Here is a 27,054-nt window from a genome sequence, read left to right as displayed (position 1 = left end):
GATTTTTTTTCATATTATTTTTTCCTCCGATTCCTAAAATTAAATTCTCTAATCAAACATAATAAGTATTTTAATTCAGATAATTATATTAAAATATAATGATTGAATATTTTTCATGCAGTTTTTCTAATACTCTTTATGTTAAAGCACCTGTAAGGGAAACCGGGGCAGATTAGCCACGTATAGTATTAGATATTGGGGTGTTACAGTTTCCCTTTTAGAATGAATATTAAGCAAACTACTGTCTTTTCAGAGTAATTAAGTCCCTACATATTAATTTATTTAAATATTTATCAGTCTAATTGAAAAATATTTTTCATAAAGGCAAACAAAAATACCATTAATTCAAAAATATCATATCTGACTAATTTATGCCGGTCTCCCCTTACTATAATTTATTTTATAATGGCAAAAAAAAATTTATTAAAATCATTTAATTTAATAAATTAAATATTTCTGATCTGTACAAAATCCATTAAAAAGAGAAATTACTGTTCTTTTAAATAAAAAACTTCAACAAAAACTTTAATAAAAATAAAATGCACCTTGTTGCAGTTTAGTGATAAAAATAGTAATCATACAAAAATATAAAATGAAATCATATTTCAGTTAGCTTTGAGTCAAGAGAGAGACAAGTGCATTAAAATAATTCAATTGAAATTAAAATAAGATTATTAACCTGAGGAGTGTTAATTACTACCAAAAATAAATTTATACTACAGAAGTACAAGTTTTTCAAGTAATCATCGGGTGCTCCGAACCGGATTGCACTATCATTGATTAATACTAATCTTGAATTTGTCTGCAGGTAATCCATTTAAACACAACTGATAAATGAAATAACCATTTATAATGAAAATAGAAAAAACTTAAATTTAAGGAATAGTCCAAGACACTTGAAAAGATGAATCTCAATTAATTACATTTCTACATATGTTTGATATGGTTTCATTGATATCATATCAGTATCTCAACTTAACCCTTAATTCCCTTTTCAATTGGGTTGTTTCTGGTTTCTTCTTCTTTTGTCTTTGAATCTGTAACGTATTTAAGCCACGGAGGAAAGAAATGTCGAGCATGCCGACTATTAAAGATTGTGTTCATCTTTTATCTCCAAAAGCTGAAGCCAATGAAGAAAATTTTATACATTCTCTCACAATCAAGATACAAAAATCTTAAAATGTAGGGGAGACCGGGGAGCTTTGGGACACTTTCTCATGTTTTGATTTTGAGAGAGTATACCAAGAAATCACAATAGTGTATTAAAATTTTATGCGGTCTATAAGATACTTATGGGTATTGACTTTATAAAAAGTACTCAATAGAACTTCGAAAGCAACTGAATTTTCTTGGAGAAGATAAAACATTTAACTTGATGCTTTGTCCCAAACCTTCCCGATTTGGGGCAGTATGGGACGCATTTTTTCTCGCATAATTTGCATTATTGGAGCATGTTAATTAATTTGAAGTACTAGATAAAAAATATTTCTAAAAGAAATAAAAATATTTAATCTTATTTTTGCATACTTAGAAATTATTATCAATTTAATTTGTACGGTAGAGTCATTTATTGTCAATCAATTATTTAAAGTATTTTCTTCTTATTTTTAATCTACCTTTCTTTGCTTTTTTAATTGTATGTATTGCAATCATGATCATCAAATTCCTCACGCGAGTAGATTTTCTTGCATCTTTTAGTTTTGAACTCATTGATGGATTCCTGTTTGATTGTAGAGGATATTGCTTGAGAAATTTTCGAGGAAATAGTTTTTAACGAGATTGGGCAAAGATCGAATATCCTCTGAGAACGAATTATAGATTCTCAAGACATTGATGATTTAATTGTCCCTGTAGTTAGAGAAATCTGCTCCACTGATAAATGCACAAGAAAGAGAAACTGTGAAGAGACAAGAGAAACTGTGAATTACTCTTCATTTTGACAATAAACAATTGCATGCCACCTACAATCTTGTCGAAAATCAACGACCCATTCATCCCCTTTCAGGTGTCCCAAACATCCCCGCGTGTAGTTTTGGTATTTAAAACCTTTAAGGAAAAAACAAGAGCGTAGGGTGGAATCACCAGTTCTCGCCAGTGCCCCACTTCTCGCCACTTACATTGAAATCGCTATTTTTCGCAATTTATGAAATAAATGAGTCGCAATTTTTTTGTATTGTTTCTGCTTCTACGCATAGAATCGAAAAATAATAATTATTCGTTTTGGATTCACGATTTTGATCACTTTTTAGAGCAATATTTTAAGCAAGTGCATCGAATCCAACATCTCTTACCAAATGTACTAAGTGTCGTCAAATTTTCATCAGGCCAAAAATACCTATTTCGGTAAATAATTTGTCTATTGAATATTTAATTGCACTTGTGGAATACATAAAATTTGTATTTAGTCAATTAATATTTCATTTTATATTATTTTTGTATAAAAATGAGGCATGGCGAGAAGTGGTAATATTCTGGAATTGATTTTACCACCTGTCGCCATATCTTTTCAATAGGCGACGCTAACTTCACTTCGTACATTCTCAGTTGTCAAATCTGCATTGTTTACTTTCTGCAAAGCCCCATAATTTGATTTCTCAAATAAAAGTGAAGAAAAATCATTTAAAGAGAGTAATAATAAAGTGATCACAAGGAAAGAGAAATGGTGAATGTATTCTTTTCATAGCTTTGCCTAAAATAACCGAGTGTGGTTCTTTTCAAGTGGGTGGCGAGAAGTGGTTACAAATTTTACAAAATTGGCGAAAAGTGGTAAAAAGTGGCGACGAAATGGTTATTTTTGCATTATTAATAAAAATCAGTTTTTTAAGTAGTCCAGCGTTATGTTCTAGGATTATTGTTTTCACGTATCTAGAGCCAATACATTTAAGTAACTTTGTGTCAAATTTGACTTATCTTGTAACAAGGATTCAAAAGTTATGATTAAATGAATTTAATTTTTTCCTACACATGGCGATAGCCGGTTATTCCACCCTATAATCTCTGAAACTTTTATAAAAATATGTTCCCAGATTACACTGCTACCTAATGGGATAAAAAAGTTTTGATTATATATATCGGTGATATAAAATACAAAGAGCAAAACTGAGACGTCAAAATATACAATTTTTAATAATTTTTAAAAAAGTGTTCATAGAATTAAAACAATAAAACTGAGGATATCCATTCTTTTAGTCAGGATACATCTTAATATTGTTTACGATTGAATAGTGGTTAAATCCCATTTATTTCAAAAATTAATGAAAAAATCGCCTTGTCCCACACTACCCCTGTCCCAAATCTCCCCGGTCTCCTCTACATATATATGTATATATGTGTGTGTAAACCATATCTACTTACATAATCGATTTACAATGCTCGAGATAAGTGACCCAATGCATCTTCTTTTTTAAAGGCTCTAAAAAAAGAAATATTTTTGTTTTTCTTTTTTCAAAAAATCCTTAAAAGCGTATCGTATATATTTGGTAGATTAAGAATTAAACTTTCAAGCAAAAAAAGTTGATTGTGATATAGAAATTAAATCATAACATATTCAATGTCTTATACAAAATTGTAAAACATTGGGTTGGGATGATCGAGATATCAGACTATGAGGCATTTCCAGGGCTTTCACCCTGAGAAATACCTAGGGAAAAATACACTCCCTTCGAAGTTCATGCCTTCGAATAATGTGAACTTTCTTTTATTTTTCCTAAGGAACTTATGCCCTAGACACACTTACGACTTAAGCCGAGAGGCGACTTAGTGGAAAATGATGGAAATGTACTTTAACCATTATTTTTAATATATTGCGCTAAACCGTCTCTCGGCTAATCCTCAGGTCTGTCAAGGCCCTCACATTTCCATTAAATATTAGATGATTATCATCAATTATTGATAATTTATGTGTAACAGCCTCTGCACACTAGAGAAATTTATGTCCATATTAAAGGAAATTGCCTATGATTATGTAAAAAAAAAACTATTAAATATGGACATAAATATCATTAGTGTGTAGTGGTCATAAGTCTCTTAAGAAAAGTAAAAGAAATTCATATTATTCGAGGGCATGAACGTTCGCAAGAAGAGTACTTTCTCCTACACTCAGTTAAACATAATTTTAAAACACAACTCCTGTCCATAAACACTCAGTTGAAATCACTGGCGTAATTGCAAAAAAAGAAAAGATAATTAAAAATTGGAAAAAAGATCTTCACCTAAGACCTCAAATGTTTTGATTCTGAAAATGCAAATGAACCATTGCACTCAAAATATTTAAAATTCATCTCTAAAATTGGTAAAGATGAAAATGATTTTAGTGGAACTTTTATCATCTGTGTGTTTTGAGATATAAGTCCTCATACAATTAATTATAATATTTCAAATGGAACTTTTTACAAGTGACGTAAGATCTTAGAGCAAGCTTGAAATACTTAATTTTACACAATTTTCTCTTTTAAAATCTTATTTTCGTTTTTATTTCTAAATTTGCTGAACATATTTTTTTCTTAATTTCCCTATACGTTATTTTCGTGTTCGAATTTAAATTTTAAATACTTTTATTCAATACAATTATATAAAGCATATCGAAAAAGGATTTGCAGGATTTTGTGAAGAAATTTAAATATTTTGATTAATATTTAAATATTAACTTTCTTCTGGCGTAAGGTGCCACTCTTATTCTTAGAAAAAACTACTATTTTTCCACTTAAAATTCTATAGGATTTGACTAAGTTTTTTCACAAACGCGACATATTCCACAAAATGATAAATTCAGTTTTTTTTTTTTTTGTAAAAATAAATACATAATTCTTAAAGAAATTGATTTTTGTGCTTAATTGTACCATCATAATATCATTATCTGAGTTGCGTACAAAATGTAATATACAATTGTTAAGAAAATCTTGAAAATGTCATTTAGGGGAGACAGGGGCAGAAGTAACCAGCAAATGCAATTTTTCATTACAAATTGTAAAAAAAATGTTTGTGTCAAGCTATTTAATATTTCAATGAATAAGAAGCGAGGTGTTTGTTTTATGGGTACAGTAGACTGATTAGCTGCAGTGCCCGGTCTTCTTTTTGGGACCACTTCAACATAAGTAGTAAGAGATGTGTTTACTTCTATCTGAGACTAATTCAGCTCCGGTCTTCCCTGTAGGGGGAAGTGGGGCACCTTTAAAATTGGAATTCTTCACCTATTAAATAAATTTGAGCCTTATCATAATCTAATTTAGGTGCACAGTGTGAGAAGCTATATTATGATATGGCTCAGTACCACTTAAACAAGGAGAAAAATCTCAATTTCAAAGGTGCCCCACTTCCCCCTACAGCAAAGAAGAGGGTTTGGAAAATCTAAAAATATGAAAAATTTTCAGCAATAACAAAAGAAGTGGCCGAAATTGCAAGCCGGCCGAAATATGATACACTTACCTTAATTTTGTAATAATTAAAAAATCCTCAAAATGCCACCAAAATAGCGGAAGTGAGATACGAATTTTTTTTGCTAATGTCCCTGAGTATACTAATTTTTATAGATAATTTTTGAGTTTTCTCACAAGTTCAATTGATTTTGAACAAGCTGAAAGTTGAAGCTAATGTTTCATAATTTTTTATGCCTATAGGACCAATAGACTCCAAAGTTTCATTGCGTAGCATTAATCTTTTCCATTCAGACGATCATTACCAATGTAATTCAAACTATTATCAGTTTTGCTACGTTACCATTAGATTTTGCTTAAAAAATTGTAGCTTCAGCGCCTCTTGCGGTGATTCTACGAACATCGCAAGTACAAACGTGTAGATTAATTTTTCAATTGTTAACTATCGTTTTAAGATTTTCCATAATTTATAATAAATCTATTCTCAACTTAAAAATAATGAAACTAATGAATGAAACATTTTTGATAAGTAAACTTGATTAAGTAAATTAGTGAAATTGGTAAGTAAAATATGAAAATGGTCATTTCGTAATTTTTGCCTTTACCAATAATATTTCACTACTTACCAATTTTGATTTTTTATTTACAAGTTTTTCATTTTTAGTTACTGGTTTTACCAAAATACCAATTTGCTATAGCCAAAAACTTATCCTAAATTAAACTTAAATTGAATAAAAAACCGCCATTTTTGTGAAATTTGGTTTTTATTTAATTTTTTTTCTAATTCGTTCCTTAATTCAATTACATAATTTATAATAATAATTTTATTTACTTTTTTTGCTTTCTCTTCGCCCGTTTCTTCCCTTTTTTTATCTCCTTCTCATTTTACTTAAAGATAATAATGAAAGTCTCTACTTGCATTTGGTATGAAAAATGATGAGTTTCTTAATTCTTCCACCTCACCTTTTATTATGCAATAATATTTTCTTTTATGACATAGGTATTTTAATGTTAATGTTTTATCAATAGAATTTCTAATGTGTGTGTATTTTTTTTTTAACTTTCTGTCTATTTGAATGAACCTTTAATTGGTCAGCCTTGAAAGGGCTTCCACTTGGAATTGTCTTTTTTTATAAATTTTCTTTTTCATGTCTATTTCTTTTTTTTATATTTAATGCATTTTGCAATTTTTCATTTTTCGAAAATCAGTCAATTCTTTTTTTTTTGGGTTAATAAAGTATAATTAATTTATTTTACTATTAGGAATAAAATAACGCTCAAATGCATTTATGCAGTCCATAAAATTATCTTTACCTTTTAGTACTTGTTTTTTTTTTTCCTTTTATTTTATAATCACTGTTTTAGGATTGAGAAAGTTCAATAATAACGCTCATTTTCTAGCTGAAAATTTACGGAATACGTATTGTGGATTTTCTTATCTATTTTCTTCACGTCATTAAATGCAAGTATTTCTAGAGTTTTTTTATGCGTCGTCTTTATTATTTTTCATGCAACAAGTGAATCAATGAAAAAGAAGTGAGTGATAAAAATTAACCAAAAAATATTAATTATTCCTCATGTTCTTCTTTCACTTCTTCCTCTTTTGAAATTCTTTTTTTTTATATTTACAACTTTTTTTTCTAGGGTTTTTTCCAGAGAATAAGTTAATATTATGCGATGATTTTTTTTCTCATTTGAGTATTAATTTTAGTGATGATTCTTCATTTTTTTAATATCCTTCACATTTTATCAGTATATCCCAGGGAAAATTACAAAAAAGAACGTGTAATTCAAGTTGATTAACAAGTGAAATAAATAATTCACTGGATTTTTTTTTACAATTTTTTTCTTAATATTTTTTGTTGGGTGTCTTTATTGCATCTCAAGGGTCTGTCTCCGTTGATCGAGATTTTCACATTCAATAAACAATTTTTTTGTACTCATTATTCTTCATGTTTTAGTCGAATTTCTTTTTTATTTTTGCAATTTGTTCTCACTGTGTTCTGAAATGAGAAACTTGAATTCTTTTTTCACTCTACATACAATTTTTTTTCACTTTTCACGGGTCACTAGAACATTTATTATAGAAACTAAAAATAGAAAATAATATTGGTTATTGTTTAATATCATTTCAGTCTTTCGTGATTTTTTTTTCATCTTCAATTTCGGAATTATTACACAAGGTTTCGTGTGTCAAATACTTTGTCAACACTCAAAGAAAGGTAATTTTTGTACAATTAAAAAAATGAAGCGAAAAAATTATATATTTGTTATACAGAATGCTCCACAAATGCCTAAAGGATTTATGATTTATTTTTTCACGGTACAATAATAAAGTTAACAAATAAATTTAAAAGTTATGGGCTACGCACAAAACTTTTTTTTTTCTTGTTTGGAAATAAACGTCTGTCTTCAACTGTGATTTCAAGTTACGAGATATGAAACAATTTTATTGTGAAATTTTGAGCATAAAGAATTTTCATATTAATACGCGATAATAAGCACATGCATTTTATTACCATTAAAACAAAATTTACAGCACAATCTACTTTCTTCCAACTATTTTATAGGATATAAAACTCATTTCTGTTAGAAGAATTTGGATTTTTTTTTAAATTATTATTAAATATTAAACAAAATACTAACTATTCCCTATACACAAATATATATTTCGTGAAATTGTTCATAAATGTTTGTGTATTCCCACTGGGGCCGTACGAAATGCTCGTAAATCGTATAACTCATAAAAAAATCATAAAAGTTTGTACTTATTTCAGCAACGTTTGTTCGTAAACACATAGCAAAATGATCGTAAAATTTTGTCATTTTCTCGAAAAGTTTTCCAAAACAAACAAAAATGTACGAACAAATTGTTTGTGAAAACACTCACTAGGGTAAGTGTGCCAGCTTCCGGCCAGCTTGCAATTTCGGCCACCTTTTTTGTTCCTCGAATTTCCATAAACTTTTAGATTTTACGTACTCTACAGATTATACAATGCAAAAGAATAACAAAAATGTACCTTCGACAAACGAGACGACGTGAAAAAGATATTTGAAGAATTCCCGAAGGGCAAGGAACTAGGAGAATGAAAGTGGCCGAAATAGGGCACCAAAGCTATGTATACATTTTTGTTCATTTTAAAATGTATTAAGAATGATTTTAGAGTAAATAAAGACGATAAACTCCTTACAAGGTTCCAAGCAACACTCTTACAAAAGAAAGAATAAAAAAATCAATTTGTATTCAAAATATTACATTTCAAACTTGAGACTTTGGCGCTTGCATGCAACTATGCCGAAATTTGGCACACTTCCCCTAATCTTTTTCTTAGGAACGCATGATTTACGTCGGATAATGGCATACAGGGAAGTGACATTAGCTCTGAAAAATGCGACCGGTTTTAGTGTAATTTTTTCCCTGTTTTCGTACACATTTCACGAGATATCTCCAAAACTACGTAGGTTGCCAATTTAGGGTTTTCGGTTGCCTCTTCGTTATTAAATTGGTTTTCATTTCGTATTAGTATTTTTTGCAAATTCATTCTACAATAACAGAAAACAGCTAATAAACTCAAAAGTTTTTTTGGCTCGTTAGAAACATATGGGAAACATAAGAAATGTCATGCCCCTGATGGCATATGTAAAAGAACAAAAAATGCTCATCAAGTGTTCATTTTGCGAACAATGTTTTTGAAAAAAGTACAAATTTTTACAAACTTCTACAAAACTTGTAAATATTCAAGTTTTATTAATCTAAGGTTAGATGGCGTTTCTAACAGAAATTTATTCACAGTTTGTTGTATTGTGAAGAGATTTATTGAGAACACCCTCTAGAGGCAAAGTAAAAGAAATAATAGGGAAACTGCCTGTAAATTGGAACATGTTGTAATTATGGACACTTTGAGTGTAAAGTTGGACATAATATTTTCTATCTGAATATTTATTCTTTTTAGAAGATGTTAACACCAATTCCTTCCAATTTTGAATATATTTTTTATAAAAAATGCTCTGTTGAAACTACAGTGTGAGCAGTTGCTTACGATAAATATACCAGTTCGGTTTTATTTAGCTGTGGTTAAGTATTAATAATTTTTCTTCGATATTTTTAAGTGTTCATTGAATATTGTGTTTATTCACAATAATAGTGATTTTTTCATTATAGAGTGAAATTTTCCTTGTGAATTCGGTTTTTCGTGTGAAATTAAACAATTTTGTCAGAGATTCACGAGTAAGGTGATGCTTGTAATTTTGGACAACCATTTTTTTTTAATGATTAGGTTGTATAAATGTCCAAAAACACAAAGGAGAATCATCTCTGAGAACGAGATCCAGTACAAAATGCTTTAAGAGTCCCAGAAAAGTAAGGGATTGCGTGAATCCGCGCATACTTGAATCCGAAATCAACTCCCATTTATGAATTGTATGGGAAGTTTCCTGACTTCTTGGGACATCCTACGGTTCATTTTCATAAACATGAAGAGGGCTTGGTAGGTTGGGTTCTTGAAATAAACAACAATGGGCATCTTATTGAAGCGGAATTGCTGTCCAAAATTACAAGCAAAATGTCCAAAATTGCATTCAAACTCATGCCTGAATTTAAAATCTATTCATTTTTAAACGTATTAAGATTAATTTCACGGAAAAGCAAAAACGATAAATTGCTTGTCAATGTTCCAAACAATACTTCTGAAAAGAAAGTACAAAAAACCGTCCGAAATTACAAGCACTGCCTCTAATAATAACTATAATTTATTCAAAATCTCATGGAGGTCACTGAAAATCGCAAACACGATTTTTGCGACTTTTAATTTTTAAAATTACCCTGCTTACATTCCCAAGAGAATTATTAAAAAAAAATTGATGGTATCAATAAAAATTTAGTTTTTTTATAAGATTGTATTGTAAATTTGATTTCAATAGAATAAAATCCTAAAGTCGCATTGATAATATTATATTATATTTTATTAAAGAGTAATGTGCTGTGCAGACTTACAGTTTAAGCCGAGAAACGATTTAACGTAATTATTCAAATTGTTCAGTTTTTCGAAACCATGCCTCGTCTTAAGCAGAAATGCCCTTGACACACTAAGGCCGGTTTCAGACTAGAAGTTTAACCCAGTTCCATAATGTCTCAAAATTTTAAATAGCGAGCAATTTTATTACTTTTTGAGAGCCTAATAGATTATTTGTTCTTAATAATCCAATCCTAAGTTAAATTTTTTCCAAAAAATCGTAATTGATAAAAAATTAGAGTAGTTAAGCCATATAGCTAAACCTTAGGTCTGAAATCCGTATAACTTAACTGACTTAAGCCGACAGACGGTTTAACATAATTATAATTAAAATAATGGTCAAATTGCATTTCCATAAGTTTCAGACTAAATCGTCTCTCAGCTTAAATCGAGACACGGCTGAGTTGGTAAGATATTGATGGGATTCAATTAACTCATTTGCTTACGTTAATCAGTCTCTCGGCTTAACTCGTAAGTGTGTCTAGGGCTTAGCATAAACTTGCATTTAGTTTTTTTTTCAATGTTTTGTTTGGCATAAAAAACTGATTTTCCAAAATCCACGAGAAAAAAGATCATTTAGATAATTATGAAGCAATCTGCAAAAGGTTAAATAAAATCGCTCCAAATGAATGCAATATTTCCCTTTTTCTTAATTTACGATTTTCTTTGCGCTTATTCTTGCACTTCAAAGAAAACTCTTTACTCTATTTTTTCCTCTCCTTGCATGTTATGTAAATATTAATAGTACATTAGATATTAGTAATAATTACTTGTTCATGTTCTTTTTTTTTAAGTGTTTAAAACTATTTCATAGTTCTATTTAGATTTTTTTTTCCAGTTTTTCATCAAGAGAGAATATCGAAAAAACGTAGTAAATGGAATTTCCGCTATCGGTTTGGGAATTTTTTTTCTTCATCATTTGCAAAAAACTATTTGATGACTCTTCTAAAAGGTTATTTTGGAGAGAACCGTTTTTTTTATCCTTTTAGTTTCTATTTTCTTTTTTTTTATAAATAATTCACTACGAGTTTAGTTTTTTTTGTTTTTGTTCATCATTACTATACAATTGACTGCATTCTTATCAATAAATCTATTCAATAATAATGTAATAATGTAAAATCCTAAAATTTAAACCACTATCATACTTTAACTTTTCATGGCTTTTTTTTTCCTTAAATTTTTTAAAAAAGATGTCAAAGGGTCTTCTATCTTCGTCAGAAGCAAAAATATCGAGTTTACCGAGATTTTTTTTTCAAAATCATTTCAAAACTATCCTCAGGAAATTGGAGGAAAAACTCAATTTGTTTGGAAGAATTAATTGAGGATGGTTTTTTTTTGGTATCGAAAATTGTGAAATGATGTAAACTTTATATTTTCAATATATTCCCTTTGTTCTTTTACTTTTGCTTGTTGAATAACTTGTACGGTAAAAATGTTTAAAATGCTAGAATTATCGCAATTTGTCTTATTATTCTGTATAATGATTCTATATTTCTATGTTTGGAGCATAAAATGAAACACTTTTTTTTTTTGAAAAACTCAAAATCAATTGTAAAATCTTTACACACCAAAACTGTCTACTCATCTAAGCAGTATCTTTTTTCATTTCTTTTTAATATATTTGTAAGAAGCACTTGCATATTATAAATGACTTATTAATTATATAAATATATGGCTTTATATAATTTATATTCTAATATTCTTAGTAAGTTTTTTTCCTCTATCCCTCATAATATATTTTTCATTTCTATATGTCAATATTTTTCACCTTTTTTTCAATAAATTAATTTTATTTTTTGCTTGTGTCTCATTTTTCATTTCTTGTTTTTTTTTTATTTCATCTCTATAAATAGCGAAAATGCTTTACAATGAATTTTCTTCCTCTCGTTATTCCACTCTTTTTTTTCTTATATTGGTAACATTTTCTCCACTGCATTTCTTTGCTTTCGCTCCTTGACTGAACTTTGAACAATATACTTTTTTTTAAATATTAAATAAAATACCTCTAAATATAGTTAATATATTTTTTCTTCATTTCTTCTTCCTCTTATCATGTTTATTTATTAAAAACTTCTACTCACTATGATTTTTTTTTCTTTAATAACTTGTTTTATCTTTTTAATTTAGTGCATGTGTTGGTTTGTTATTCGCTTTCAAAAAACCCAACGCTTATGTTCTTTCTTATTTACAAAAAAGAGCAAATGGTGAGAAAAGAATTTATGTGATTTAACCTCTTCTCATTTCTTTTTTTTTAACATTATTTTCACCTAGTTCTCCTAATTTTTTTTCTTTGCCTTTTTCTTCCTCATCGATTGAGATTTCACGGAAAAATATATTTGAAAATTACAATTTAAAAAACAATCAACAATGTTGAACTCTATCAACGGCAATGATTTGCTTTCGTATAAAATTCTCTTTTGACTTTCTTATTTTCATTTATGCTTTGTGCATGTCTTGTTCCTTTTTTTTCTTTTTCTTCTTTCTGGAGAACTTGCGAGGGAAATATATATTTTATGGCAATAAAAGAAAACAAAATACAGTGGCCGGTTCATGGGTGGACAAATTGGAGAGGAAATTTGTAATTTAGGTTTATGCACTAAACATGTCGCAAAAATTGATTCAATAATTCCAGCAATAATTCTTTCATAGTCACAGCTGTTGCAATTCTCCTGGTGAAGCTAACACCTTCGTCAATTTCACTGAAATTCGGAGGACAGAGACTTATGGTGTCTACACACTAGAATTTTTTTTTTCTAAAAATGCCTTTTTAAAAAAAATTCTGACGTTCTGCCTACAAGGATAGGGGAAATTTTCTTTAAAAAGGTATTTTTTTAAAAAAAATTTCTACTAATGTGTAGACGCCATTATGGACTCTGCACACTAATAGCATCTACATACTAGAGAAATTTATGTCCATATTTGACGGTTATTTCATGTTCATATGGACATGAATTTTTCTAGTGTGCAGACGCCATTAAAGATGTTCATGTCCATATTGAAGGAAATTGCCTACGTTTCTTAGAAAACCTGTCAAATATGGATATAAATTTCTCAAGTATGTAGAGGCCATTACACATTGTGGGATATTTTCCTCAAAATGGAGCATTTTGAAGTAAATTACTTGAAGATGTGCTCGAAGCCCTGGTCTAAAAGTGTCAAAATGCTTCATTTTGTCAAAAATTTCTTACAATGTATTGATGCCATTAAGCATCTTTATAAGTAAATGTGATGCACCTTTGAATTGGAATCTCTTTGAAAATGGGTTTTTTCTTTTATTTGTAAAACGAATTGAGGTTTTTAATAATACAATTTGGCTTAAAAAATGGTTTGTTGAGCTAAATCATATCATGGTGAAGTCCAGTTCCTTCTATAAAAAAAAAATAGGAGAAACACACCGATTAGGCGTTTTCTATATGGGGAGATTTCGAAAATGCACCTCACTGTGCTATGCACCGGTGAGTCTCGGGAAATCTCCCCTAGTGGTTCATGCCTGAGATAAATTTTCTCCACCCTCTGTTATAAATTCTCCAAGTGGGCTCTAACTAAAATAGATAGTCTGGAAGACTATCTATTTTATTTCAAAACGTTTCAAACGTCAATCACACAGTGTTTTACAATCAAAGATTTTGTTAAAGAGTGGTAAAGTTAATATTTATGCCTAGTGACAAACACTTTATAAGGAAGAGGAGATGGGGCAACCAGCCTCTATATCAAAACCGTCTTACCGCAGGATTTTATGCCAATATTGTTGCTAAATTAAGAAAATATCCTAAGTTTTCATTTTTCTATAAATCAACTTTATTTTATTTAACTATTTCTTTAATTCTATTTAAGGATGTCTATTTAACAATTCGACCATATTAAAAGAAGATTAAACGATACATTCAGAAGAGAGATCGATACCGTGTCCCTATTTCACCTGCTTTTCGATTTTTAATAACTTTGAAAATAGATCACGAGAAAAACATCTCTTGAAAAACAAAAAAAAAGATTTGAAATCGATTGAAATGTCAAAATATTCGAACATAAACAAAAGAGCTTTTGAAGAGGGAGATTTTAAGCGCCAAAAGATAGGCAAAAATGCACCGGTCTAAAGCTCAATGGGGGACTTTTGTGTCAAATATTGCGATTTCAAAATAAAATCCCCCCGTTTAGATGCTCCCTTGTCAAAAATCCCCCAATTCAAAGGTTCCCAACTTCCCTCTATATTGGCAGATGAAAAATACGTTTTTAGGAATTTCACTTTAAACTTTTCTCATAACCATAGTGTTATTATCATACACTCGACTCTTCGTTATTCGGCTGACGTGGGGACAAAATGACATTTTGGTTTTTTGAATCTGGTCAACGTTTTTTATATTTTCTGCTGTGGAAATTTGTTTTCTGTCGAAAAACAACAACATTTTCTTTGTGGTGTGTTTATGTTTCATTTTGTAGCACGATTGTGTGTCAAAAATTTTGATAAAATGAAAATAACACATTAATTCTTTCAAGACAAACTGCATGTTTCGTAAAAAAAAATCGTTTTGAATATATCAACCGCCAGCGTTCGGCAGCTGTCACCCGGATAACGAAGTGCCGGATAACGAAGAGCCATGTGTAGTCTATATTTGAGGTAAAATGTTTCTTGTGAAAGCTTCTAATGGCACCTATACTAATTCTGAGATATTTTCATCCAAATGGAGTAATTTGATACTTTTTGCCCTTATTGATGAGATTTTCATTAAAATGCTCTATTTGGACAAATATTCTCTCAATAGTGGGAAGTGGGCCACCTTTGAATAGAAGTACTTTTGAAATAGGGTTTTTTTGTCCTATTTTTTAAATGGCACTTGATAAGGCTCAGTTCTATTTAGAAATAGTACAAAAAATAGCCCCATTTTAATGGTGAACCAATTCAAAGACGCCCTACTTCCTACAATGTAGAAGCTTTAAAGCAAATCCAAAATTTTCACCGAATTGTTAGTTTAGTAAATAAAAGGCAACCAATTGTCAGTACTAAATTATGGGTCACTCCACTTGCCATATGGGTCATTGCGTTGTCAATTGCTACAATTGACATCGAATTGTTCTTAAATAAACCAAGAAGTATTTGGGGCCCAGTTCTTATATCGTTCATACACTGAGAGAAATCCGAAAAAGTTAAAATAACATTCCGGAAATGTTAATTTTACCCTGCAGTAATTGATCGAAAATCGGTGTAAATATTGCCCTTTTTAGGTGTATTAGGGGTTAAAGGTACCCTTTCTCATGTTAATTTTACCCTTAATAAGGTGTAAAATTAACATTTAAAAATGTTGATATATTTTTACACCTAAAAAGTGTTAAAGTTATGAGGAAAAAAAGTTAATCGCACCCTCTTTTTTTCTCAGTGTAATATTCTGTATTTCTCAAACCAAAATGATGGCATAATTTTTCGTCAAGTTTTTGATATATATCTGGAAATAAATTTTGAAACTACTGTCAAACAAAAATATATAATTATGCATTTATCAGAGGAATTATCACACAGACATAAGTTTTTTTTAAATTTATTATTCACTCGACAAATGCATGTGGATGGCAGTTCTAAACCGGGTATCTCTAATGGCATCTATACACTAGAACTAGAGCAATTTATGTCCATATTAAAGCAAATTCCCCTACGCTTGTGTACGAAAAACTCTTCAATATAGACATAAATTTGTCTAGTGTGTAGAGGCCATAAATTATAAAGTGCAATATTTAATCCCGGAAAATATTGTATTCACATTGTGTTCTCCGATTGGTTAAAACTTTGAATAATTTCACGTTTTTTGGCCTCTACACACTAGAGAAATGTATGTCCATATTGAAGAATTTTTCTTACACAAGCTTAGGTTATTTGCTTCAATATGGACATAAATTCTTCTAGTGTGTAGATTCCATTAGCCAATTAAAAAACAGGATGGAAGTAAAATATTCAGACAAATTCGCTTGCCATTTCCTAACGCAGCAAATTGATTATGAAAGAATCATTGCTCAAATAAGTTCAATAGGGCTTATCATTGCTTGTCTTAAATTTTTTTTAGGTGTGATTTAAATTATATTCCTTCTCTTCCTAGTATTAGAACTAGAGAGAAGTAAGATCAATCAGCGACATTTTCAGGGCAACAAACACAATTTATTTAAGAGAGAAAGAAAAGTCTTCAAAAGGTGTCACATCGTAAAAAGAAGATGCTATAAATTCTCAAATGGGTGGATGAATTGTTTCTGCACTTTGTAATTAAATTCAGTATTTACACGTAATTGTTTTTCTTTTTGCTATTCAATAGTATTAATGGGCTTGTTAATGCTGTCTTTTTTTTATATCATTTGGATTAAATATATTATCGTTCTATTTGCATTTTTTTATCATTTGCTCCTGCGCTCTTCAATATTTCAGTATAGCTTAGAATTAATTTTATTTAGCTTTGAAAAGAAAATATATGAGGTTTTCTCTCATATCAACTCGTTTCTTTGTCCTAAGTTTCTCTTTTTTTAATTTTTGTGTACAATTTTCCCCTTTTTTTGCATGTTACTTTTTCCTTCTATCTGCATCGTCCTCTTTCAATACGTATATTATTTACTTGTTTTTTTTTTCTTCTTAAATATTATTCTCGCGACTTTCTGTCTTTCTCATTCTTTTCACTAAATATTAAATTGTATCATTTTTTTTTTTCTTTCTTTCACCACTAAATATTTCTCATTATCCTTCGTTTCCACACTAAATGGCTATAAAAGAGCAAATTCTATTTAAAAGATTATTTAAATGTTTGTTTTTTTTTCACTTGTTTTCCATCCACGTCAACTTTAAACCGAAAACTTTGTGTAATTTAATGCATCAATATTGATTTTTATATTCAAAATTTTCATTTTTTTCCTAAGTGTAACAATATTATGCGTGAATATGTCTTAGAATTATTTTATATCATTTTTGTTTTCTTTTTTTTTATTTATTACTTGTGTTTCAAAAAGTTTCTTTTTACCTTGTATAATAAAATTTCTAATAAAGTTATTTCATTAATTTTTTCCCTTTTTTAGATTACTTTTCACTTGCATGTTTTTTTTTTCTTCCTTTTTTAGTGAGTCATTTATACTTTTAATATTACTTGATTTTTACCATCTTTGCTCTTTTTATTTGCCCAACAAAATTGGAAATTTAGTGTAAATGGGTATGAATAATGCAATAAGCACAATTTATTTTTGTTTTGTAAACCTTTTCGAAGATGCTTATGAAAGTGAACGAGATAACTTTACGCACCTCGAAGAAAATATTTACAAAACAACGTCAACTGTGTAGTGCCCAACGCACAATAACTTTTATTATGTAAACATGTTTTTGACATTTCAGTGAGAGTGAGTGAGACCTAAATCTAGTCATCTCTTTCACTCTCATAGACAATTTTGAAAACATGTTTCCAAACAAGTCATTGTGCGTTGGGCATAATGCCCGCCCAACGCACAATAACTTTTGTTTGTAAACATGTTTTCAAAATTGCCTATGAGAGTGAGCGAGATAACTAGATCTAGATCTCACTCACTCTCACTGAAATGTCAAAAACATGTTTACATAATAAAAGTTATTGTGCGTTGGGCATAATGCCCAACGCACAATAAGTTTTGTTTAGTAAACATGTTTTTGACATTTGAATGAGAATGAGTGAGATCTAGATCTAGTCATCTCGCTCATTCTCATGGGAAAATTTGAAAACATGTTTATAAACAAAACTTATTGTGCGCTGGTCATAATGCTCATAGTATGGAAATTATGGAGCATACCCAATTATTTTAGTCTTATAAAATGCTTTTAGACTGTGAGCACAATGTAAAATGAGCACAATGACTAGAAAAAGAAACACAAAAAATATCTTTATTCCTCAGTGCTATTGTTATCAAAACAGATAACGAGCGAATCCTAGAACTAGTCGTTTTGCTCATTCACAGTTCTAAAAACATGTTTATAAAAACAAAGCTCATTTTGTATACCTCATTTTTTTTTAATAAAATAAAAGTAATGCCTATATAAATATATTTTACAAAACATACAAAAATCGCAAATGAATTGCAAAAAAAATGTACAATCTATACAAAACTCCGGGGATTTTCTTCTATGAAGATAATTTTCTTTCAAAATAAAAAAAAATAGGTCAAAAAGTTAGTTCGAAAGAATTAATAATAAATGCACTATAAAATCTTTGGTTAAAAAAATCTATCTACACCTGCCTTTTCAAAATTAAAAAAAAAAAACTCATTTTCGCCCTCAATAAATATGCCTTTCTGCTCACTTTTTATAACTCACACTTTGTGAAAATTTTTCTTCACATTCTCACTTAATTTTGGAATTATCTCCCTTTTTTTCTTGTTAATAATATTTATATATAATAAAAGTTCATGTTAGAATTCATTTTTCGTCATCCCAGTCTGATGCTTTAACAACAAGCAACTCACACTCTCTTGGATCACATGTATTAGCTTTGTTACTCTTGCGGCGTCGATTTTTTCCCCCACATCTCCCACCACTGGCACCCTCGTGTCCACCCATCACGAACTCATCAATGGGAATGGTGGATGCTGAAGATGATGATCTCATGTCACAGTCACCAATGATATTTTCCATTAATAGATTATTGTGCGTCCATATGGATGATGATGACCTGTCCCTCTTTCTTCTCATCCACAAATTATTCCACGTGACATTGAGGGCATTTCTCAACTGTTTCGATGATGTCTTCACTGGTGACAATGATGTTGAATCGACGGCGTCACATATTAATCAATCGCGATAGATATAGCTACAGTTCTTCAGGCTGCCCTGAGGGCTTGGGCTACTCGATGGTGGTGCTGGACTCGAGCTACTGTGCGACATGACTGGTGATGAGCCTGAACTTGAATTTTGTGGACTATCGGAACGATGTTGAGTCGCTGTTGCCATCACATTCAGGAAAAAACCAAGTAAGAATATATCTCATAAATTTAATAAAATCTATATTAACTGACCAAAGAATTGCAACATAAAAAAATAAATTGATTTATCAAAAGGTTTTTTTTTCTTCTGTCCAATTCATGGTCCTCATTGTATGCACGTATTAAAAAAATTTCACAGATTTTTTTTTGCCACTGCTCGAATTTTTTAATGATTATATTATTTCATTGGCGATTTAAATTGATTTGTAAATAGCTTAAAAGATTGCAAAACTAGCGAGAGGGAAAGATTCATTAATTTTCAACCATTAGCAGCCTACGCTAATATACGATCCTCTGCCACTTCAGGAAGACATTCGGGTTCGATCCCAGGCAAGATCCTGAATTGGCCTTCTTGTAACTTACGATATTCTTTACTCCTAAAATTCAACGCAAAATCGAATTTTCACGCATTCCATGATGCAAGCACTCCAATGTCCACTGTGAGGATCTCAGTGGCGCATTAGGCAAAACCGCTGGCTCTTTGCGGATAGATCCTCGGCTTGACTCACAGTGTCGTGAATTCGAGTCCCGCCAGGTGCAAAGATCTGAATGCTTTAGAAAAACACATTTTCGCATGTGTGAAAGATGTAATAAAATGAACCGCATCTGCCCAAAAACTGCCGGAAACAATGAAGGGTATCCACTCTGCGAGGAAGGTGTTCCTGGGCGATCTACGATTAGGAGATTTTTCCAATACGAGCACGTTGTAAAGATTACATTGTAATACACATAAAGTGTCTCAATATGATTAATAATAATAATGTCCGCTATAAAGAATCTCAGCTGCCTATCTGCGTTTACTACTGGTTTTTGTGTTTTATTTAATTTCAATCTGATTTTTTTTATGCCGTATAATAAAACATTAGGGGGAAGTGGGAATACTTTGAGCTGTGATTCTACATTGATATAGGGGAAGGTTTTGCACTTTCGTAATGTTGCAGCTTCGTAAAAGTTGATTTTTTCCAAGTTACTGAATGAATTTCATCCATGGACATATAATCTAAAATCCTGTCCTACATCTCACATTTCCTGACAAACTTGGAAGCCTAGGCTTTTTTCCTGGGTCCAAAAGGCAAAAATAAAAAATGGTCCTAAAATCGTAATTCTGATGTGTAATATTTTATGCATTTTTTGCACACTGAAAATGTCTTTTCGAAAAAGCAACTATTCCAAGTTATAGAGGGTTTATTAGGGTTAATATTTACCGTGAAAATCTTTTGCTTGAAGGGGGTCGTTTTTGTGGGTGGAGGAAAATTCATAAAAATTAAGGGAAGATTTTGCACCTTCGTAACGTCGCAGGTTCGTAAATGTTGATTTTTTTCCAAGTCACTAAATAAATATCATCCATGGTCATATATTCTTATAGCTAATCCCACATCTCACATTTCCGGACAACCTTTGGAGCCTACGCCTTTTTTCCTGGGTTCTAGAAGCAAAAATAAAAAATGGGCCTAAAATCGCAATTCTGATGTGTATTATTTTATGCATTTTTTCACGCTTCAAGAGTCTTTTCGAAGAAAAACAACATACCAAGTTATAGAAGGTTTATCAGGGTTAATATTTACCGTGAAAATCTTTCGCTAGAAGGGGGTGGAATTGTGGGCGAAGAAAAGTTCACAAAAATTGCCTTCAATGCAGGTTCGTAAAAATATCATTCAAAATCATTGACTACCAACTCTGTGAATTCCAGACTGTTTTGGGACACACTGTGCACGACGCTCTGGATATTTTGACCCATCCAGAGATTCCACTGAACAAGTTGACAAGAAAATTGTGATATTACAACGATTACAACATTTTTCAAGAAAATCTCGAGGAAAAACACGCACTTCCACAGCAAAGTGAGACTTCATCAGATGTTTTTATTTCACTTCTTTCAAATTAAACATTAAGCCTGAATCTGCTTATGGTAGGTGTGATTCTTTCATTGCCCATGCGGTGCGTTTTGAAAATTTTTCATCCAATTTGCTTTGTTTCAAGCGGAATTTTTCACATTTTACTTTAAATTAATCACTGGTAATTCTAAGAATCACTGATGTTAAAAAAAATGTTCTGTAAGACAGATTCGAGACGTTAGAGAAAAAACAAGGATTACATTAGGTGTGATTACTACTTTCTGATTTGTGCAGTGATGAAACTAGACTGCTTATGGTAGATGTCATTCTTGAATTGCCACTTCGATGTATTTTGAGTATTTCTCATTCAATTTTCCTTGTTTTAAAGTGTAACTTCCCACATTTCACTTTAAATTGGTGGCTGGTCATTTTTGAAATCAGTTACGTCCGAAATATGTTCTGTAAGACCAATTGGAGGTGTTAGAGAAAATCTGAGGATTACATTAGGTGTGATTATGAGAGAATCATACTTAACCAAGCTCTTAACTGACTGTTAGAATTCAGGGAAAAAATGGTTTTCCGAGTGTCAAAAAACATGTGTTAGAAAAATAGCTTAAAATTGATTTTTAATGCGTGATACCTCCTACAAATGGTGAAAACAAGTAGATGAAAGTTCCATCTAAGTAGTGATGCCCAAATTTTTGTGTCCGGTGTAATGTTTTTGGGGAAAATGAGGCCTACAGAGGTAGGAAAAAGTGGTACGAAGCTGAGTTAACCAGGGCACATTCGTAAAAAAAGCAGCTACATTTTAATTTTCCTGTAGAGGAAAATCCAAGGACTTCCAGGAATTTTGTGAGGCAGAATTATAAACCCAATAAGTAAGAGTTTTTTTTTTGATATAGTGATATAATTGATTCGGTGTGTGTAGCATTCAGTAAAAAATCTTAAATCTTGGACTCCTTTTTTAATACGAACCTTCTAAACCTTCCCCTACTGTTTTTCGCATATTTCTAAACGAAACTGTGCTTTCACGTAGTCTAACCCTACAAAGCAATTGTGGAACTAAATGAAATAATGTTGTAAAGATCTAGCTTCTTTAGAAATGCAGAAAAAATCATAGGGAAAAGTACTTTTCCTTCGAAAGTTCATTCCAAAACCTTATATTTTTGTGGGTTGCTCGAAAACACATGTTGCGTTTTGTTGTTATATTTATTTTACTGCTCGAACTTAAAGAGCGAGAGAGAGGGAGAGCAGTATATAATCAGCTGTTTTTTTTAACTTGCTACCAAGCTAGAGAGGAAACCGTACGAGATATAAACTTCCGGTCTTCGGTGACCCCCTCTAAAAAAATAATTATCTAGAGATATTTTTCCATTTTTTCCCTTACCCTCTCCTCCTCAGAAAAATAATGTTTTTTTTTTAAGTTTTTTTCGAAAACGGCTCCATCGATTTCTTGCATTTTTGTATATGTTTTGGAGGTAGCCTAGATGAATATTTCGGCGGACCGGAAAACGCGATGACCGGAAGATTCTCCATTTTGAATTTTTGAAGATCAAAGTTTAATCATGCTGAGGCGCCTATTTTTCAACTGATTTGCTTAAATTTCGATATTTTGGAAAGGTCTTGAAATTTCCAACTCGGCTACATTTGTCTCAATCACTGATAAATTGGTAAAGTACTCGTAAATAATCTTGGTTGAATGTTTTTTTATTTGTAGATCGTATATATTTTTTCTATCTGGCAATTAAACGGTTATAGAGATATTAACTTCTGTTCTTCAAGATCAAATATTAAAAGAGGCTCCAGATGGTGCTTTTTTTAAATGAATGGGGATATCCTTTAGCTCGATGGAAAGGTCTTGGATTTTTTTTATCAAATCTAATCCGCTTCCAATAAGTTACTCCTAATATATTTTAAGCGTTTTTTGAGTGAACTACACTCAGTCCCGGGATTATGCACATTTTCGGGACTGAAAAAAAAAACGCGCGAAATGGCATTATGCATCGAGAAAAATTGCATACCCGCAGGGGCATTCTTTTGAATAAATCGGCCGTAGGACGAATTTCGTGCGGAGTAAAAGTAGTCAAAACAAAAAGATTCAACTGTTTAATAGAAATTCATTAACAAATAGTACTTTTTGGCCAGACTTCTCCAATAAATGGTTAGATTATTTAAAAATTTTACTTTAATAAAAGAAATTAAAGTTTTATTCTGAAAAAGAAGCAGTGTTTTCAAATTTCCCGCGTTGCAATACAGTATACATTCAGGCGTATTTCAAAAATGATTTAATAAATTGACTCCCAAAATTAGGCAAACTTGCATAATTGTATACGTGCATAATCCCGAAAGACTTAATGCCGGGACTGAGTGTAATCTGTTCAAATCGGTTGTGAACCGTTGAATGCTAAGTGATGCGAAGGTACTTATAAGGCAACATCGCGAGTTTAAGTATTTTGCAAAACATGGGACACGTTGCCACCTATTTTTTTTTAGAAATCTGACTAAAAATTTCTCAAAGAGCTTCTTGCGGTTATTATTATTAATCTTATCGGAATATTTGTTACAATGTAATCATGTTTATATGTTACTGTTGTTTTATCCCGGGTTAGAAGAATATGCTAGTCCCTTTGTAGACTCGCCCAGGGAGGAGCGCCTTCCCCGCATTGTGGATGCTTCTTCTATGCTCCCGGAATTGTTGAAAAGAAGTGGTGCATGTTTTTATTACGTTTTATTCCATGTAAAAATGTATTTTTCTAAATATTCTGTTGTTTGCACCGGACGGGAGTCGAGCTCACAACTGTGAGAGCCGAGTCAGAGATCTCATCCGCTCAATCCGGTTTTGCCTATTACGCCACTGAGATCCCCAATTGCGGTAATTTTACGACCAATGAATGTTTGAAAATTTAGTTTCAATAACTTTCCAAAATTTTATTTTAGAAAAATATGTCACAATATTAGTAGGGGAAAGTGGGACCCCTTTGAAAGTGGGGCACCTTTGAAATTGGGATTTTTCTCCTATGTTTAAGTGGAATTGAGCTATATCACAAGATACTTTAGCTTCTCAATCTGTTTGTGCAGCTAAACTGTAAAACTCAACTTTATTTAAAAATTGGTGAAAAATCTGAATTTCAAAGGTACCCGCCTTTCAAAGGTGCCCCACTTCCCCCTAACTAATCATAAAAAATTTTTACCAAAAAATTAAACCTGGTCACTTTCATTCCTACTTCCTTAATTTTGGCAACTTCTGCATAATAAAATTATTGTACGCTACAAGTGTTACGAAATGATAGGTAAATGTTTGCAATTCTTCGATAAAGATCTGTATATATTAGAAATATGAAGACTTACCAATTCCATGTCGGGGCGGCTGCCTCCTTAGTCGACCGAGACTTCTGTTTCTTGCATTTGTATTTAAGCCCTAAATTATTACGAGTGTTTTGTTATAAATAATTTAAAAGCAAAATAACAAAATACTAAACAAAGGTTTCATCGTTGTCAAGAGATAGTGGGGAGAAAATTTGTTCTACAAATGTCTCTTCGTCAAAATGTTTCTTTTTTTTTTCTAGCATGTGACTTGGAACATTGGTGACAATGTGAATAAGTGAAAGAGAGTGAGAGAGAATAGGATAGGAAAAGGAAGCAACAAAATTGGTCTTCTAATTGCTCTCAATTGTTCTCTCTTTTTTTTTGCTCAATATGTTTCTATACTTTATATTTCAGTCTAAGATTACTAATGTGCTTCCTCTATTCTAGATTTTTATTTAGAAATACATTTTCATTATTATTGCAATATGTGTAGAAAATAAATAAAAAAAAAGATAATGTGTAATATGAAGTAAGAATTAGCAAGTTTTTTTTCAAGACTTTTTTTTCAATAGTTTTTGTGAAAAAAATTAGGAGCGAAGAAACATGAAGCAAACTTAAATTTTTGACCACAAAAATATATAATAATGTGATTCAACAAAATTAAAAAAAAAGAACTATAATGAAATCAATTGTGGTGATATGGAAGGGTGTAATTGGTAAAACAATTGAAATGATTAGGAGCAACACAAGAAATTACCATATTTTGATTTATGAGTCCCTGACTAGTTTCAACCGCCCCACTCCCGTCTCAAAGATACACCTGTAAAACACGAAAAGGAAAGAAAAACGAAAAGAGCATAAGAACTAATTCATCATAAGCAGTTTAGGAGGAGAAAATTTTGTGTGCCACTAAGGAAAATTAACACTTACTTTTTTCACACTTCGAGTCGTGGAAAAACCATCGCCACGGCGGTAATTGTCGCCTTGATGTGATCGCAAAGTTCCAAAATTATCTCGTCCCCGATACGTGTCGCGTGTATTGTAGCCATCAGGTTGGAACTGAAATAAGGATTTGAAAAAATTTGTTATAGAAAATGAGAATCATGCTGTGTAGCTATTGAAGCCAGGGTTGAATAGAAAAAGCTCCATCCATTGAGTTTTCGCAGTTTTCTATTTCTTTTTCTTTTTTTTTTTCTTTTTTTCTGGTGCAGTGCTAAACTTTTGTAATAAATGGTGTTTGTGAAACGTTTTATAAGATTCTCTATATAATTAAAATGACTTTAATAGCAAAGCAAATCTTTAACAAGAACACCTAAATTCCTCATAAGTATAAAATGTATTCTGAAAATATTTATTAATATTCGAATTCAGTTGTCAACATTTCTAAATATTTACCGGAGTCTCAAGTACATTTATTTTGAAAAACTACATTTTAAAAAATAATATAACTGCTCTGTCTTTGAGTTCGAGCAGTAAAATGAGAGACGGAAATTTCTAATTGTTATCTTAATCTTCATGAACCTCCTTAATCCATTCATTCAATGTACCATTCAATCAATGTATCAGTTTCTTACAGTTTAATAGATATTTTTTGTTAAGAAAAAAATTTACTGAATTTAAATTCTTTATACTTTAATTCATTGCAAACTTATTTATAAAGTAACTATCCAAGAAACCCAATTAACAACCAAAAATCAAATCAGCAGAGGATGAAGAAAAATTTTAACAAATTCGACGTAATGCCAAACTTGTCGTGCATCACTTCAAGAAAAAAAAACTCGATGACTTTCTACGAAACAAGAAAAAAACCCAAATGTATTAATGTATATAATTGGAGGACTAAAGTAAAGTACCTTAAAATCCATTTCTGACAGAGATTCTAATATCAATTGCGCAAAAATAAATTATAAAAAAAACGCTCAAATTGAGTATAATGAGTAATGCTATTGTAAAGAATGGGTTAAAAGTCCAAAGTTTCAAAGTATTCGATTACACTGTGCAACGATGATTTTGTCCCTGGGTTTTAATGCTATTTTTTCTATTGCTAGGGTCAGATGATTTACGAAAATACTTATCATTTTGATTTCATTTGGATTTTGCGCCTGGTATTTAGGAAAAACCGTTTTTGCCGTTTTTTGATACTTGGGTGCCTATATCTCCGATTCTGCTGAACCGATTTATTTCTCACTATGGAATAATTTGGTCTCCTTTACATGCCCGATAAATCCTCTGAACAGATGAAGTTCGTACAACTGACACGAGGGGCGCTGTAGTCTCAAATATGTCAGAAAACATGGAAAAATCGAACTTTTTAGCAACTTTGATCAAAAATATCTCTGTTTTCTGGGTTTGATAGAGAATTTAATCAGCTATATTTTCGTCCATGTACAACTTTTCTCTCAGATTTTTTTTAACCTCGATATTGAGGTTCAAATGAAAAATGAGCATTCAGCCAACTATTTTCAGTATTTTCGTAAATCATTTGACCCTAGCAATAGAAAAAACAGCATGAGAACCCAGGGACAAAAAAAAAGTTCAAAATTGTTGCACAGTGTTATGGAAAAT

General features: G+C 31.0%; 1 protein-coding gene across 3 annotated transcripts in view; it reads right to left on the bottom strand.

Moving 5' to 3' along the window:
• Positions 1-9,474: 9,474 nt before the first annotated feature.
• The window catches only part of LOC129807465 (semaphorin-1A), a 47,990-nt gene continuing 30,410 nt past the window's right edge, over positions 9,475-27,054 (bottom strand). The window contains exons 10-12 of one of the 3 annotated variants that reach the window (XM_055856755.1): positions 25,420-25,548; positions 24,532-24,601; positions 9,475-19,306 (exon numbers count right to left, since the gene is read on the bottom strand). In XM_055856755.1, coding sequence (XP_055712730.1) covers positions 19,158-19,306; positions 24,532-24,601; positions 25,420-25,548 — 348 coding nt within the window. In that variant the 3' untranslated portion in view covers positions 9,475-19,157. Of the gene's footprint in view, positions 19,307-24,531; positions 24,602-24,731; positions 25,310-25,419; positions 25,549-27,054 lie in introns of those variants that run through there. The other 2 variants (XR_008752285.1, XM_055856754.1) reach the window with 2 other exon arrangements.

This window comes from Phlebotomus papatasi, chromosome 3 (assembly GCF_024763615.1).
Source record: "Phlebotomus papatasi isolate M1 chromosome 3, Ppap_2.1, whole genome shotgun sequence".
NCBI classification, from domain to species: Eukaryota; Metazoa; Arthropoda; class Insecta; order Diptera; family Psychodidae; genus Phlebotomus; species Phlebotomus papatasi.
This window is presented reverse-complemented; position numbering and strand designations above follow the sequence as displayed.